Source organism: Perognathus longimembris, chromosome 17 (genome assembly GCF_023159225.1).
Source record: "Perognathus longimembris pacificus isolate PPM17 chromosome 17, ASM2315922v1, whole genome shotgun sequence".
Classification (NCBI taxonomy): domain Eukaryota; kingdom Metazoa; phylum Chordata; class Mammalia; order Rodentia; family Heteromyidae; genus Perognathus; species Perognathus longimembris.
In genome coordinates this window covers 41,187,080-41,202,281 of record NC_063177.1, presented here as the reverse complement: position 1 = coordinate 41,202,281, position 15,202 = coordinate 41,187,080, and the positions used below count along the sequence as shown (strand labels likewise).

Below are 15,202 nucleotides of genomic sequence, written 5' to 3'. Positions count from 1 at the left end.
GTCTTGGGTGACCTGCAGGAGAGAGGCATTGGTTCCAATCCCAGCCTCCAGCATGGGGAACTTCAGGGATGGGGAGAAGGTAACAATGCAGGCCATTTGGGTTCAGTAGGATTGGGACTCCCAGATGTCTGGCTCAAGTGGTGGAGAGCCAGTCTTCAGCAAAAAGGCCAAGCAAGAGCGAGACCTGTGTTCAAGTCCCAGTATGGGCACAAAGAAAGTAAGGAGTGAGACTGAAGAGGAAATGAGAACGCAGATTGTTTCCTGAGACCAGGCACAGGTTAGTTCTTCACCAAATCCCTTCCATCGAGAAGGCCTGTGCACAGTGGCTTGTGACTCATCCAGGCCAGCCTTTTCTTGACCCAGCTTCCTAGGGAGAGGGTCTCCTTGCTCAGGGGTCAGGACTCCAGGCACTTCCTACCTCTGACCAGGCTGGTATGCCAGGAAGCCCTGACTGGGCACAGTGACCTCAGTGGGGTGAGCAAAGCTCTCCCCATGGTCGGGCCACAGCTCAGCCACACCCCCTCAGGCTATGCCAGAAGCTGTTGCCTGGCAGCCCAGGCATTACCAGTCCAGCCCACTCCTCCATAAAGCCTGCACATCTCAGGAGCCAGCAGAGAGACAGGACAGGATGGAACGGAGACAGGTCACCTCTGCTCGGCGCTCCTACACCTCCTCAGAGATGGTGGTCAGGGGCCTGGGGCCCAGCCACCGCCTGAGCGCCGGTCTCCGCTTGAGTCCCTGCCCCAGGGTCCCCCTGGCTCGCCTGTCTCCTCCGCTACCGGCTCGAGTGGACTTCTCGCTGGCCGGGGCACTCAATGCCGGCTTCAAGGAGACCCGGGCCAGTGAGCGGGCTGAGATGATGGAGCTCAACGATCGCTTTGCCAGCTACATTGAGAAGGTTCGGTTTTTGGAACAACAAAATAAGGCGCTGGCTGCTGAGCTGAACCAGCTGCGGGCCAAGGAGCCCACCAAGCTGGCCGATGTCTACCAGGCTGAGCTTCGGGAGCTGAGGCTGCGGCTCGATCACCTGACTGCCACCAGCGCTCGGCTTGAGGTGGAGAGAGACAATCTGGCCCAGGACCTGGGCGTCCTGAGACAGAAGTGAGGAGGGGGACAGGGAAAAGGGCCTTTTAGTAGAGAACCAGAGTCCCCCAGAGGGAGTGTGCATGGGACTACATCCTTGAGCTGGTACTCCGCCTGGGTCTCCCCACCTCTGGGAAGTGGGGAGCTGCTCTTGCCCTCCAATATGATAGAAAGACCAGGGGCTTTACGTTTCATTCACTGATGGTGTATTTGTATATTTGGAAGGGGGTATTATCTATTCTGAGCCTAGATCCATACCTAAGAAGGTGGCGAGAGAAGGTTAGCATGCACAAGAGGCTGAGGTTTGGAAGTGAAGGAAGCAGGGAAAGGAGCAGGGCTGAGTGGCAGGCAAGTGTATGTTCTCAGTGGTTCAGGAGAGAGAGAGAGAGAGAGAGAGAGAGAGAGAGAGAGAGAGAGAGAGAGAATGTGTGTGTGTGCATCCAGCAGTAAATGTAAGGTGGTGGATGTGCCTGTATAAGCAGGAACAGGTGCACCAACCCCGATAAGACTCCTTAGTAATGAGTTAAGGCAAAAGCCCTTATCTGCTCACCCTTCCAGACAAAGCCCCTGTCTAGGACCCTCCTGACCCTCAATACTCTTGCCACTCTACCTGCTACCGGGGGTCTCTGTGACAGCCATATTCGAGGGGGAATGGGGTGGGGATCTAGGAGTCTTCAGGAAAGTTTGGAATGTGTTCTCCCATCCCAGGCTCCAGGACGAAACCAACCTGAGGCTGGAGGCTGAGAACAACCTGGCTGCCTATAGACAGGTCAGAGAGGGGGAGGGAAGGGGCAGGGGAGGGGAGAAAGGGCTGGCAGCAGCCTACCCAAACACCCTTGCCAAACCCAGCTCTCCAAAGCCACTCCCCAGTGCCACCCCGGGAGGAAGAGTAAGGCAAGGCTGGGGAGTGGGGAAGAGGTGGCTGGGGTCAGAGCAGCCCAATGTCCTCTTGCATTCCAGGAGGCAGATGAAGCCACCTTGGCCCGTCTGGATCTGGAGAGGAAGATTGAGTCACTGGAGGAAGAGATCCGATTCTTAAGGAAGATCCATGAGGAGGTGAGGCCAGGACAGGGGAAGGGAGCCCCAACACACAGACTACAGCTGAGAGACAGACAGACAGACATTTAGAAAAAGAGACAGGCTGGGGATATAGCCTAGTGGCAAGAGAGCCTGCCTCGGATACACGAGGCCCTAGGTTCGATTCCCCAGCACCACATACACAGAAAACGGCCAGAAGCGGCGCTGTGGCTCAAGTGGCAGAGTGCTAGCCTTGAGCGGGAAGAAGCCAGGGACAGTGCTCAGGCCCTGAGTCCAAGCCCCAGGACTGGCCAAAAAAAAAAAAGAGACAGACTTACTCAAAGACAAAAGTAAAGAATGAGACTGACATAGACAATGAGAGAGGGAGAGAGAGAGAGACAGAGACACACAGAGAGAGACACACAGAGAGAGAAGCAGAGCATCCTCACCCAGCCCCTGGGGAAATCCACACAGCTGGTACCCCATGTACCCCATGGCCTCATGTATTCCTTCACATCAGCCCTGTAAGACAAGAGCCCTTCCTACTTCCTTCTTTCACAGAGGATGCTGAGGCCCAGAGAGGTTACAGAGCATCTTAAGGTCACACAGTAACTGACTCTACTCCTGCCATCTGTCCAGGGCCTGGCTTCACAATCTATTGTCCTGAGGAACCTGGGTGCCCACAAAAAGCACCTAGCTCCTGCCCGTCCATCTCTGGATGAGGATGCTATGAAGTTCCCAATTTCCTTTCCCTGCTCCCCTTTGCCTAGGCATGCACTTCTGCCAGCAAGGGCTGCCTCCATTTCCTAAACCAACATCCCTGGATGAGGTGCAAGCAGGAGAGAGGATGTGAAGATGTTGGCAGAGCCCAAGCTTCAGCCTTGCCCTGAGCCCTGCCATCCCTCCTCTCCCTTCTAGGAGGTGCAGGAACTTCAGGAGCAGCTGGCCCGACAGCAGGTCCACGTAGAGATGGATGTGGCCAAGCCTGACCTTACAGCAGCCCTGAGAGAGATTCGCACACAGTACGAGGCGGTGGCGACCAGCAACCTGCAGGAGGCAGAGGAGTGGTACCGGTCCAAGGTAGCCCTGCCTTGAGCTAGGCAGGACAGATAGGCCCTGGCCAGGAAGAGAAGGGGGAAGGGCATCCCCAGTGAAGAGCAAAGCCTGTGTGGAGAGCTGGGAGATAGAAAAATCCCAAGGAGCCCAGGGATCCAGCTCAAGTAGCAGCAACACAAGCTGAAGCCAGTCTGAGCAGGGTCCTGCCTGATGCAGGTGAGGGCCTCCCCCAAAGCTGGGGCGCTGATGGCTGTGAGAAGCCAGTTCTGCTGCCCAGGACCCACTTTCTACAGTGGAGGGGGACAGGGCTCAGTCCCAGGGATGGAGCTACCCATGATGAAGTTCTGGATTCTGTGATGCTGTTCATCCATTTGTTGGGTGCCCAGGTGCTGTGCGAGGTACCAAGGCCCAGTAGTGGCTACTGTGCCTTCTGTCCATTCACCATCTCTGGGAACCATCCCAGCCAACATTCTTGGAGTGACCTAGGGCAGTGCTCATCTCCCTGATTTCCCAGAGATCAAGCTGCCCAGTGGGCCCAGGCGGCATCAGATGTGAGCTCTTCCAGCGCCCAGCCCTCCCCTTAGCCTAAGGCCTCTGTTTAGTTTGCGGACCTCACAGATGCTGCTGCCCGAAATGCCGAGATGCTCCGACAAGCCAAGCACGAGGCCAACGACTATAGACGCCAGCTGCAGGCTTTAACCTGTGACCTGGAGTCCTTGCGTGGTGTGGTGAGTATGGGCGGGGCTGGACCCTATGACCTGGGAACCACTGGGCTGGGGCTGGCACCTTCCCCTGTAGGAGATGCCCAAAACAGGGCCCCAAAACTTTACCAGGGTTGGAGGTAGGGCTGGGGCCAGGCTCTGGGATCCAGGTGCAGGGACCCTGAGGGACCTGCCCACTGCCCACCACCCTGCAGAATGAGTCCCTGGAAAGGCAGATGCGTGAGCAGGAGGAGCGCCATGCCAGGGAGGCCACACGGTACCAGGAGGCCCTTGCCCGGCTGGAGGAGGAGGGACAGAGCCTCAAGGATGAGATGGCCCGCCATCTGCAGGAGTATCAGGACCTGCTGAATGTCAAGCTGGCCCTGGACATCGAGATCGCCACCTACAGAAAGCTGCTGGAGGGCGAGGAGAACCGGTGAGCCCTGACCCTACCCCCCCCACCCCCCACCCCCAGGAATTCTCCCTGCTGTCTCTTCCTACAGTCCCTCCTGCTCTCTGTGCCTGCCTAACACATAGTAGGTATTCAATAAATAGATCCAACCAATATGAAGTTCCAGGGTGGTGGACATGGGTCCTCGCCTAGCCTACTTCTCTTCACCTTGGTTGTTGGTATCTTCTGCCTTCTTTGGAAGGCGCTTCGCCACTTCCTTCCCCCACCCGCCTTGCATCTCCCACACCTCTGCTCTCTGCCACCAAGCTCTGCTGGCAGGTTAACTCCTCAGTCCACTAAGGCTGGGGAAAGCAGAGGATGGAGTCAGTCAGACCCAACCACTGGAATGGCACAAAGAGCCTTGGGGTTAGCCTGCTGCCCTGACTGGAACCTGGCTTGGGAATGTCCTAAGGCAAACTCCTCATCCCTGTGCCCCCACTGTCTTCCAGCATCACCATTCCAGTGCAGACCTTCTCCAACCTGCAGATCCGAGGTCAGTAGAGCTGGGCCTTGTGGGAAGATGCTGTGTCCCACGCCCCCACCCACCCCCTTTGGCCTGGGAGAGCCAAGGAGTGTCAGCTCTTTGGCAGGGCGGGGGTGGGGGTGGGGAGGTTCCTTCAGGAGCCACTGCAGAGCTCCTAGCCAGAGCTCAGTCTCCCAGAGGATTTGTAGGTGGGGGGAATGCCACTGTCCTTGTCTTGCTCTGTCCCATCCTGCATTTCTCTTCTTGCACACTTCTCCACAGTAGATCGGTGGGTGGGGGAGGGGGGCTGAGGTCTCGAGCAGTGCTCATTGTGTAAGCCCTGGGTAAACTCGGCTCTTCTGAGTGCTTTATGTTGTGTCTTGTTTTGTTTTAACTGCTTGTCACTACAGGGGGCAAAAGCATCCAAGAAGGGGAAGTTCACAAGGTCACAAGACATCTCAAAAGGCTCACAATACAAGTTATACCCACACAGGCTCACCAGATTGTAAATGGAGCCCCCACTCTCGGTTAGCTGTCTGCCTCTCAGCCATTGCTTTTCCCAGCTCGATAGGGAGTAAATCTCATGACACTTACTTTTCTAGTCCTTTGGGGTTCCCTCCTCCTAGGCTTCCTTTGCCCAGGAGCCTCAGGCCCTAGTCCAGGCCCTGGCACTGGATAACTAGGATAACTAGGTTTTGCTAGCAGAACTGGTCGCTGCTCAGGGCAGCATTTCCCTGGGAGCTCAGATGAGCTGCTCTGGGGCCCCTGGGTGCACGCCAGCCTCCGCCTCACCTCTTTGCTCACTGGGAAGTCCCCTTGTGTCTTGCTGTGGCTGGTGGGCAGGCTCACTACTTGATACATCTGTCCCCAAGGCTCTGTTGCTCTGCTCAGTGCTGATTCAGCCCAGAGGATTCATTCCCTCTAGACTCCTGCCCTTGTAGTGAATAAAGTTTTATGTTCCCTGCTCTTAATTTTAAATATTAGTGAGTGTGACATGTCATATTTTTTCTCTCTAAGGGGGGCAGACTAAATTACTTTTTTACTGGTATGTGGCTCTCAAATGAGTCTTAGATGAGGACAAAAAATCCTCTTCTGGGTTAGGATATGTAGGAACATTAGACATGCATGTCCCAGGACTTAACTGAGCAACGGAAGGTTGACCAGGCTAACCAGGTAGAGGTAACGCTGCCAAGTGGGAAACAGTCAAAGGCCAGTGGGGTCCAATATATGACAGAGAAAGTAGAGAGGGGACAAGAATAAGGTCCACGTGTATTGAGCACTAGTATGTTCCTGGTATTTAACATACTTTATTTCAGTTAATTGCCTCTTCTCTCCCACCTAGAAAAGTAGACACCACCCGCTCCATTTTGCCAATGAGGAAACTCAGCCTGAGATCAATGAGCCTGCACATAGCAGTGTGGCTGATTGTGGCTCAGCTGGGACTTGACTTACTCCTCTAGATCTCAAAGCCCATGTGCTTCATCCTTGGAGCCCTGCTGGGTTGTCAGGAAGCCAGGTGCCAAATCAGGGCTGAAACAAAGCCATGTCAGAAGACATAGTAGAGTACTGGACAGCAGCAGGGTGTACCCCGCACTAGAGGGACTTGGGGGTCTCTAATTTCCTTTAGAAGAGCCAAGGCTTTCTCTGCCTGGCTTGAATAGGTTCTTGAGCTCACAATGTGGATGTGTGATAGGGAATGGGGGCTCAGGAGAGGCTGTCTCATGTCCTGAGAGCCCACCAGAGGCCTCCTCTCCTCACACCTGCAGAAACCAGCCTGGACACCAAGTCAATGTCAGAAGGCCACCTTAAGAGGAACATCGTGGTAAAGACCGTGGAGATGCGGGATGGAGAGGTGAGGACAGGGTCACCATAGGAGTTCTTGAGGCTGGGCTATGGAGAAAGCCTGAGACTTGGGGCATAAATGGCACACTGATTCTCTGGAGCATCCCAGGAACTCTGGGAGACAAATGGAACCTGAATGTGATTCCCTCTGCCCCATGCCATAGGTGGTGCTAAGGGGGATCCTAGGCTCCTTGAATAGGGGCCCAGACACACAGGGGACACAGACACACAGACACACAGACACACACACACACACACACACACAATTAGCTTCAGGTGCGATAGCTGCAGAGATGAGGGCTTACAGATTTTATGAATGAGAAGAAAGCATATTTCCACAGCCCCTTCACATTCCCAGTGGAGATAGCAACAAAATTAGTTGCTATTCTTCTTCTATCCTTAGCTTACCATGTGACAGGCATGGTGCTAAATGCTTTGCAAGCAGTGTCCCACCCCCTGCTCTGATAGTTACTATCAAGAGGACAAAGACTCAGGACAGTTGAGGCATTGCCCAGCCTAGCCTGGTGGGACAGGGGTCTGGTGTGAGCTCCTATGAACTGTGCCCCTTCCCTGTCCCCTGCAGGTCATTAAGGAGTCCAAGCAGGAGCACAAGGACGTGATGTGAGGACTGCAGTAGAAGCAGGATAGTTGCTCCTTCTGGGATGATAGTTCATTTCCCCAGATCAGATTCCATGCCCTTGCTTTCCCTTCTATGTCTCTACACCAGCTTGCTGCCTTTGCTCAATCAACATTAGGCTGCCAGATGGCATCAACCTAGCACCCAGCACCTCTAACTAACAAGGCACGTATCCCAAGGGATAGTCTGGAGCAGGGAGGGGGTGGTCAGCAGCTTGGATTATAATAGGGAGGAAAGAGAGAAGTTGGGCAGGGCAGGAGGACCTAACCAATCATATTCTCCTTCCTCTCTGTTGTTATGGCAACTGTTGCCAGAACTGAAGGTGTCTGGGCACTAAACTTTGGGTTTCCTCAGGCTGTTGTAGGGGTTGGGAGGGTGGGGAAAAACAAACCTGGGATTCACTGGGATTCAAAGCTGAAGTCCCCAAGGCAAGATAATCCTGGCTAGAGGCTAGTTCCTAAGAATGACCCTAACCAACCAGGACTGAGTGGGAAAGTCTTGCCACCTGGAGTGGTCATAACAATTTCTGGCTTGTCTAGATGCCACAGGGGAGGAGGAGGGCTTCCTGGGTAACGATTCAAGTACCTCAGACCCCAGTGAGCTGCCATGCAGGGAGCCAGTCCTTAGGCATAGGGGAGCTTGGGTCTTGGTATTTGGGGACTAGTGTAAGTGGAGAAGGACTAGGTGCTGAGGAGTTGCGGAAGAGTGACCTGGCCTCTGGGTGTGGGTACAGAGAGGTCAAGCCCATGGGGACTTCCTCTAAGGGTGTTGGTAGTGGAGGCGGGCATGGGGACAAGGCCTGACATCAGAGAGAGCAGTTGTGAGTGACTGGTTACACTCGGCCTCTGGATCGTGGGAATCGAGGAAGTGACTCATTCTCTTGAAGACACTGAAACAGGAAAGAGAGGGGGCTGCTGTCCAGAGGACAGAGCACAGCTGTGTCCTTTTCTGCAAGCCTCTGCCTAGCTGCATAATCCCTGGCCACCCAGGCCTCTGAATCTGCAACTGCTGCTTCTCCACCCTAGTGTAAACACCACCACATCTCAGCTTCTCCACCAGAGGCAGCCTCTGTAGCCACTCCTAGCTGCACTCCAAATGTCCTCAGTGGCATGAGTTCAGTGAACACACTGGCTTGTGTTCCTGCAGCCTGAAGGCATAGCACTTGACTTCACCCCCCAGAGTAGGCACTGCTCCCTGTGGGTGAACAGGTGGGTGTCTGTGCCCAAAATGGGGTTGAAAAGATCCACCATAGGAAGCCAAGAAAGGGAGGGTTGGGTTCCTCCCTCTTTCAAGACTTGATATCCCTGCCACTCCTTGCTGCCACCCCCACCCCCACTGTTAACCTTCAGGGCAGTGCTGTTGCCGTCACCCACTGAGCAGCAATAAAGTCATGTACCTGAGGTCTCCATTGTGGACTGTCATGTGTGCCTGAGACAGCAGGGCTGGGGCCAAGACCTGACCTTAAATAAGAAGTTAAGTTGCCTCTTATCCTCCATCATCTGGGAGCCCAAGCCCTCATGACAGCAGCCACATGCCAGCTCCCAGCTCTGACCCACTTTGCCATTAGAGTCCTGATGTCCCAGCCTTCGCCCACCCTCTTTCTCATCCCTAGTCCCCAGTCCAGGTGTAGCTGCTCAGAAAGGCTCTGAATTCTGTATCTTCTGTCTTCACTCATTCCCATCCTCATCTTTACCCTCATTCCTACACCTGCTGTTTCCACCTGTGGTTCCCTGAATGATGATGGGAAGAAGGCAAGGAGGAGACACGTCCACTCCCCCCATTCTTTTCTTCCTTCCTGTCCCTGCTACTCCCAGTTCAAAGTCCCAGGACTTTGCCATCTTGCCTTGTCCTCAAAAGCAAGATGACAAAGCACTGATGATGCTATCCCCATAACCACACTGGTAAGGGATTCCAGTCACTTCCTCCCTCTCTGACCCAAGTGTGACATGAGATGACACCTGTCCTGGCTTTTCCCCCTAACCTCAGTCCCCAATCCTCCATTCACCCCAGGGCCTTCCCCATTTCCCAGATCAAACTGCAGGCCTGCCATGAAACTAGGGGGCATGCCGTAACTAAGGTATTTGTCCACATGTCCCAGCCCAAGAAACCAGAAACTTCTGGTAATCATTTAACAGAATACATCGAAGCACAGCTGGTCTTCAGAGGTGGGGAAAGAGACAACCTAGAGGGAGAAGTTGGGACAACAGCCACAACAGTAACAGCAGCAACGACAGAATTGAACGATGACAAAGACGACTGTGATGAGCAGGTAGGCAAGCAGGGTGAGCATCACGGCAGAACGAGTCTCGGGATCCGACATTGTGTCTGGGTGGTACTTTCGGGATTTCACACCCAGCCGGAACCCAGCAACCCGCTCCCCCTGCCGCCAGCAATAGTAGATGCCGCGGTCACTTAGCCGGGTGAAGCGAATGTGGAGTTGATTGCCATGGTCAATGAACACCCGCATGGATCTGTTGACACCTATCAGGTACTGTGTGCGGTACAGTTGCTGGTGGTCCTTGTCCCAGGCCACCGCATGCTCTGGCCGGGCCCCAGGACAGGAGATGATGAGCCCATGACCTAGTCTCTGCTGGTGGAATTGGATGGGGACCTGGGGGACCCAGGACTTGCTGCCCACTTTCGACACGTAGTTGTAGATGGCCAGCAAGCCCTGCTGGGTCTGGTTCTTACAGGGTACCAGGCAGCTCTGAACCTGCAGCTCAGGCATGCGGTTCTTGGCCAAGTTGTATACCTTCCTCGGCACAGCTTGTGAACCACAGGATACCACGTGGGGCGCTCTCTTTTGGTATCGTGGGGAGAGGTCAGGGCTCTTCAGGTAGCAGAGGCCAGTGCGCCACTGCTCTCCACGTACCCCGCAACGGTCACAGGGGGTCCACTCCCAGAAGGTAGTGAAGACATGGAGGTTATTATAGTAATTGTCTGCAAAGGGCTCCTGTCCTTCATCCCTAAAGGTGGCCACCATCCCAACATTGCTCTGGATGTCCACATCGTAGGCATAAAAGTAATCCCCCTCGCGGGTGCCACAGAAATACAGGCCTGAGTCCTCAGGCTGGGCTCGGAAGACCAGCAGACTGAACATGCGGATGCTGAAGCGGACCAACATGTCACTGCCCACTCGCACATGAGTTTCCTCTGTCAGCAACCGCCCATCAAAGTCTGTCAGCACTTTGGTGTGACTGCTACCCAGTTGCTTTTGGTAGTACCAGACCACAGTCAAGACCTCCTCGGGTTTGCAGTGGCAGGGAAGCTCGAAGCTCATGTCAGCCAAGTAGGCTGCATTGTCGAACATCAGAAAAGCAGGGCAAGGAGTGCTCTGGAAAATGTTCTCCTTCTCCACAATTTCAAAGGCTTGGAGGCTGCTCCAGGTCCATAGGAACATGGTGGTAAGGGCCAGGTTCATGCCTGTTGGAGGAGAGGCGCAGGGCACTGGATCTCAAGGCCTGTGGGTTTCTGGAAATCACTATTGACAGGAGGCTTTTATATGAGGAAAGAATTAAGCAGCCAGGAAAAGAAATCACCGATCTGCAGAAAAAGCAGCCAAACGCAATGCCATTTATTCCCAGCTGGTATATGACGCCCTTCTAAGGTTCCAAACCTGTTCTCTAGGGAAAATCATTCTAGAACCTGGCCCTCTCTCATCTTTCTAGAACACTGGTACTGACCCAAGAATGGGGTGGGAAACTGGGATGAGCCATAGGCCTTTTGCCTCACTTTGAGAGATCCTGCTATCCCTGCCCAGAATCCAATTCTTATCAGCCTAGTAGAAGGAAACTCTCCTATACATCTGGCCGTTCTGGGTGCTAGCCAGTCTTGAGTCAATGGCTTGGGGCTTTTCCAGGCCTAATCTCTGCAAGAACTTAGTCCCTAGGGCAAAATTCTGCACCTCATGAAGCAGCATTTGATCACCACGGATTAACTGTCCATTCATTGGCTCTGGGTTATAAATATTCTGGGTAAGCACTATGGAGATGGGTGTTTATTTTCCATGGAAGATGAATGAGGTTGCTTTTTTTTCTTTCTCAGAGTGGAGGCTGTAGCTAGCATTTGGTTGGGAACACATCCCTCTCTCAGGGCCAGCAGGCTAAAGGCATGGCAGACTTGAAGGGTGGGAGGGAAAACATGGTGACAATAAAGGACTAGAGAAGTAGGCAGGACTATAGCTTTTGCACTAAACAGTCATAGTTCAGAAGGAAACGGGAACATGACTCAAACGAGAACATGGCTCAAATGGAAAAGTACCTACCTAGCAAATGTAGGGCCCGAGTTTAATTAAATGCAAACAAAATAAAACACAGGAGAAAGGATGTAGGCGTCGGTCTCTCATTGCAATCTCACAAAAAAACTAACACCAAACAGCACAACATACCCCCAGGTACCACTGGTATCTTTGAGGGCAACCGGGCCTCTCAGCGAACCTGGTAGAGCCTGAGTAGCTCTTCTAGGAGGTTCTCTTCCTCCTGAAGCCCATCAGACAGCTCCTCTGCACCCAACTTCTTCTGGCTGAGGCCTTCCTGCAGGAGTTTGGGCGTGCTCATAGCCTGTAGCTTCTGAAATAGGCATTGGCAACTCTCCTTCTCTGCCTGGCTCAGCAGGCTCATGTTCAAGGTGAAGCGCCCAGTGTTGGCCAGGCTATGCAGGATCCCCAAAACAGTAACCCGATCACTTGGCCTCACATGATTAGCCAGTGCTACCAGGAGCTCCCCTAGAAGTCCAAATCCCACATCTGTCTGGAAGAGGTGGCCCAACCTAGGACCCCCGAGCTGCAGCAGGGCCTGATAGCGCTCTAGCCCGCTCCTCATGTGTCGCCTCCAATCGCGGTAGAACTCTGCTGAAGTCTTGGGCTGGAATGGAGTTTTCTCCTGGATCACAAAGGAAGGAAAGGAGTCCAGAGCTCTTCTGGCTGTTCACAGTGATGGAAAGGGAGAAGGGGGCTTGTAGGATTTCATTTTCGCTTTGGAACTGCAAGGCCTGGGACAGAGAGTCCTGGGGCAGAGAAGGAGAGCCCAAAGAATCCAAGCTATCATGTAAGTTTCTCCTTTAGACTGGGGTTTTCCTACTAAGGAAGAGGTCACAGTGCTGTCTTTCCAAAGTAAGCTGGTTTGCTCTGAAGAGGAGAGCACAATCTCAGGAGAGAAAAAGGAAACTCAAAGTATCAAGGATCTGACAGACCCTGTCTCTCTTCCAACTCTACCATAGAGTACTATCAATCTAATCTGAGTACAAAAGTCAAAGGACTAATGGAAGAGACTTACTTGTGTGTGTGTGCGCACACGCACGCGTGCAAGCGCGCACACGTGCACAGGCACCCACCAGTACTAGGGCTTAAATTCAGGGACTAGCGTTTTTTCTCAAGTGTTTGAGGCTAGAACTCTACCACTTGAGCCACAGCTCCACTTCTGGCTTTCTGCTGGTTAATTGGAGGTATGAATCTCACACACTTTTCTGTCTAGGCTGGCTTTGAACCCTATCCTCAGATCTCAGCCTACTGAGTAGCTTATAGATGTGAGCCACCAGCACCCAGTGAAAAGACTTACTGATGGGGGGAGGGGAGATAGGAGAAAAATAAGAAATGTACTCACTACCGAGGCTGGGAATATGGCCTACTGGTAAAGTGCTTGCCTCATATACATGAAGCCCTTTGTTCGATTCCTCAGCACCACAGATATAGAAAAAGCCAGAAGTGGCGCTGTGGCTCAAGTGGTAGAGTGCTAGCCTTGAGCAAAAAGAAGACAAGGACAGTGCTCATGCCATGAGTTCAAGCCCTAGGACTGGCAAAAAAAAAACACAAAACAAAACAAAACAAAACAAAGAGGGCTGGGAATATGGCCTAGTGGCAAGAGAGCTCACCTCGTATACATGAAGCCCTGGGTTTGATTCTCCAGCACCACATATCTAGAAAACGGCCAGAAGTGGCGCTGTGGCTCAAGTGGCAGAGTGCTAGCCTTGAGCAAAAAGGAAGCCAGGGACAGTGCTCAGGCCCTGAGTCCAAGCCCCAGGACTGGCAAAAAAACAAAACCAAACAAAACAAAGAAATGTACTTACTACCTTACATATGTAACTGTAAACCACCCCCCCTCCACACACTGTATATCACCATGACAATAAAATAAAAACAGGAAAAAAAAGACTTTCTGAACCTGATTTTTCACTCATGCCCATTTCAAGTAAGCCTCACCATCTACTGGTTGCTAGTCTTTCTGGGTTTGGTGGCAAAATCCTGTCTATTGGATTCCCAGGAGAAATAAGGAAATAAGGAAGAGGCACATATTATCATAAGAAGAGAGTGTTGTAGTTTTAGGATAGAGAATCATACTGAAGTAAAGAGGCTGGGCCTCATCTACCTGGGATATTTCAGTGGCCATATCCTGGAAAGTCCTTCCCTGAGTAGTATGGCAATTCCAGGGCACAGTTCTCTTTCCTCCCATCTTGTCCTTTCGCTCCAGTGGCTTTAGATGTGATGCAAGGACAATACCCCTGGGAGGAATGGACAGAGATTTGGAATATAAACTTAACGTTGGGTTGCTGGGTATGAGGCATCTACTTTTCCTGATACAGGTGGACAATTACCAAATGCTGTTTTCAGAGGCTTTATACGTATTAACTCCATTATAACAACAATTACTTTTAGTACATAAAAGAGAGAGGCTCAGGAAGGCTGAAGAACTTGTGGATGATCATATAAATAGTAAAAGGTGGGACCAGGGAAGAAGCCCAGCATGATCTGAATCTAAGGTGCTTGCTTTTATCTACTATTGCCCACCATGACAGAAGGACCTAAGAAAAATCATTCTGAGCCAACCTGAACTCCTCATAGGAAGGCACTCTCTGCTCTACTGCCCGCAACTTGGCAGCATTCTCCCGTTTGTACTTCTCATCAGCAGCTAGTGCAGCCTGCAGCTCTTTCTCCAAAGCCTTGAAGTCAATTATGTCATTCTTTTCCATGGCTCATGCCTGTGAAAGCAAAGGGAATTCATTTAAAAGGGGTTCAGTATTAATGAAAAAGAATACCTCTGGATTGTCTGCCAGAACATAAAATGACACAAAAGCATCCCTGCACTTGAGGATGTTGCAAAAAACAGTTTTCTACATTACAGATATGGAGAGGAATGACAGAAAACTTGTCCCTGGAAATAAGACCTGACTCATTTTAGAGCCCTGTCTTTTGTTTTCTACTTTTAAACATATTTTAGGGACCGGGGTGTAGCTTAGTGGTACACTAAGTGAGATTCTTCTTCGGCTGAGGAGACATTTAGATTTCAGGATCATTCTATAGCAAATCGTTGTCATAGAGGACCTCCTTCAAAAGTATGACTCTTGTTAGCTACTTTTTAGCCCAGGTATAAAAATTCATCCTGTAGGGCTGGGGATATAGCCTAGTGGCAAGAGTGCCTGCCTCGGATACACGAGGCCCTAGGTTCCATTCCCCAGCACCACATATACAGAAAACGGCCAGAAGCGGCGCTGTGGCTCAAGTGGCAGAGTGCTAGCCTTGAGCAAGAAGAAGCCAGGGATAGTGCTCAGGCCCTGAGTCCAAGGCCCAGGACGGGCCAAAAAAAAAAAAAATTCATCCTGTAAAGAACAGCTCTCCCATCCCGCCCATCCGCCTCCGCAGTCCCCAGACCCTCACCCAACACCCCAGGCTTTCCTTGGGGATCCCCTGACGGCGTTCAGCACGTGCCGCGCCCATCAACCGCGGTTGCTCAGCAACTGCGCCGACAGGCCGGCCACGTGATCGGCCCGAAGGCCCCCTTCAGGGTGGCCTCGAGGCGCCTGATCATATTCTTGTGTCCTTAGGCCCTGAAGCAGCCCACACTTCGGTTTGGGGCTCCGCGACGTCCCCTCTCAGGTTCCTGTCTCGCGGCCGGCATTCCTCCGAATCGATATTCAGGCAGAGGGCTGTCCTCAGAGGCAGAAACGCGGCCGCGGCGTCT

At 52.6% G+C, this 15,202-nt stretch overlaps 3 protein-coding genes across 6 annotated transcripts; 1 reads left to right on the top strand and 2 right to left on the bottom strand.

Annotated features, from left to right (window-relative positions):
- The first annotated feature begins 628 nt into the window (after positions 1 to 628).
- Positions 629 to 8,270, top strand: LOC125365966 (glial fibrillary acidic protein). Of its 2 annotated transcripts, XM_048366303.1 has the most exons (10): positions 629 to 1,101; positions 1,792 to 1,852; positions 2,044 to 2,139; positions 3,019 to 3,180; positions 3,759 to 3,884; positions 4,073 to 4,293; positions 4,758 to 4,801; positions 5,182 to 5,298; positions 6,538 to 6,623; positions 7,197 to 8,270. In XM_048366303.1, exons 1-10 carry the CDS (start codon positions 629 to 631, stop codon positions 7,236 to 7,238), a joined length of 1,428 nt encoding a protein of 475 aa, XP_048222260.1. In that variant the 3' UTR covers positions 7,239 to 8,270. The 2 variants fall into 2 exon arrangements, with proteins under 2 accessions (XP_048222260.1, XP_048222261.1); XM_048366304.1 differs by lacking the exon at positions 5,182 to 5,298.
- Positions 8,271 to 9,152: 882 nt separating this feature from the next.
- Fam187a (family with sequence similarity 187 member A) lies at positions 9,153 to 13,689 on the bottom strand. Of its 2 annotated transcripts, none has more exons than XM_048365445.1 (2): positions 13,613 to 13,689; positions 9,153 to 10,711 (listed from the first exon to the last, which is right to left on the bottom strand). In XM_048365445.1, the coding sequence occupies exon 2, from the start codon at positions 10,669 to 10,671 to the stop codon at positions 9,433 to 9,435; it is 1,239 nt and encodes a 412-aa protein (XP_048221402.1). In that variant the 5' UTR covers positions 10,672 to 10,711; positions 13,613 to 13,689; the 3' UTR covers positions 9,153 to 9,432. The 2 variants fall into 2 exon arrangements, with proteins under 2 accessions (XP_048221402.1, XP_048221403.1); XM_048365446.1 differs by having other exon boundaries at positions 9,153 to 10,673; positions 13,613 to 13,674.
- Positions 10,632 to 14,953, bottom strand: Ccdc103 (coiled-coil domain containing 103). Of its 2 annotated transcripts, none has more exons than XM_048365448.1 (4): positions 14,899 to 14,935; positions 14,071 to 14,222; positions 13,613 to 13,745; positions 10,632 to 10,673 (listed from the first exon to the last, which is right to left on the bottom strand). In XM_048365448.1, exons 2-4 carry the CDS (start codon positions 14,211 to 14,213, stop codon positions 10,668 to 10,670), a joined length of 282 nt encoding a protein of 93 aa, XP_048221405.1. In that variant the 5' UTR covers positions 14,214 to 14,222; positions 14,899 to 14,935; the 3' UTR covers positions 10,632 to 10,667. The 2 variants fall into 2 exon arrangements, with proteins under 2 accessions (XP_048221405.1, XP_048221404.1); XM_048365447.1 differs by lacking the exon at positions 10,632 to 10,673 and adding an exon at positions 11,598 to 12,130 and having other exon boundaries at positions 14,071 to 14,223; positions 14,899 to 14,953.
- Positions 14,954 to 15,202: the final 249 nt, after the last annotated feature.

Coding starts and splice junctions, on each gene's coding strand:
- LOC125365966 (XM_048366303.1), top strand. CDS start 629: ATGGAACGGAGACAGGTCACCTCTGCTCGGCGCTCCTACACCTCCTCA. Junction 3,181..3,758: donor AGGAGTGGTACCGGTCCAAG/GTAGCCCTGCCT, acceptor GCCTCTGTTTAG/TTTGCGGACCTCACAGATGC. Junction 4,802..5,181: donor CTCCAACCTGCAGATCCGAG/GTCAGTAGAGCT, acceptor TTGTCACTACAG/GGGGCAAAAGCATCCAAGAA.
- Fam187a (XM_048365445.1), bottom strand. CDS start 10,671: ATGAACCTGGCCCTTACCACCATGTTCCTATGGACCTGGAGCAGCCTC.
- Ccdc103 (XM_048365447.1), bottom strand. CDS start 14,213: ATGGAAAAGAATGACATAATTGACTTCAAGGCTTTGGAGAAAGAGCTG. Junction 13,746..14,070: donor CCTTCCTATGAGGAGTTCAG/GTTGGCTCAGAA, acceptor CATTCCTCCCAG/GGGTATTGTCCTTGCATCAC. Junction 12,131..13,612: donor TGGCCACTGAAATATCCCAG/GTAGATGAGGCC, acceptor TTTGTGATCCAG/GAGAAAACTCCATTCCAGCC.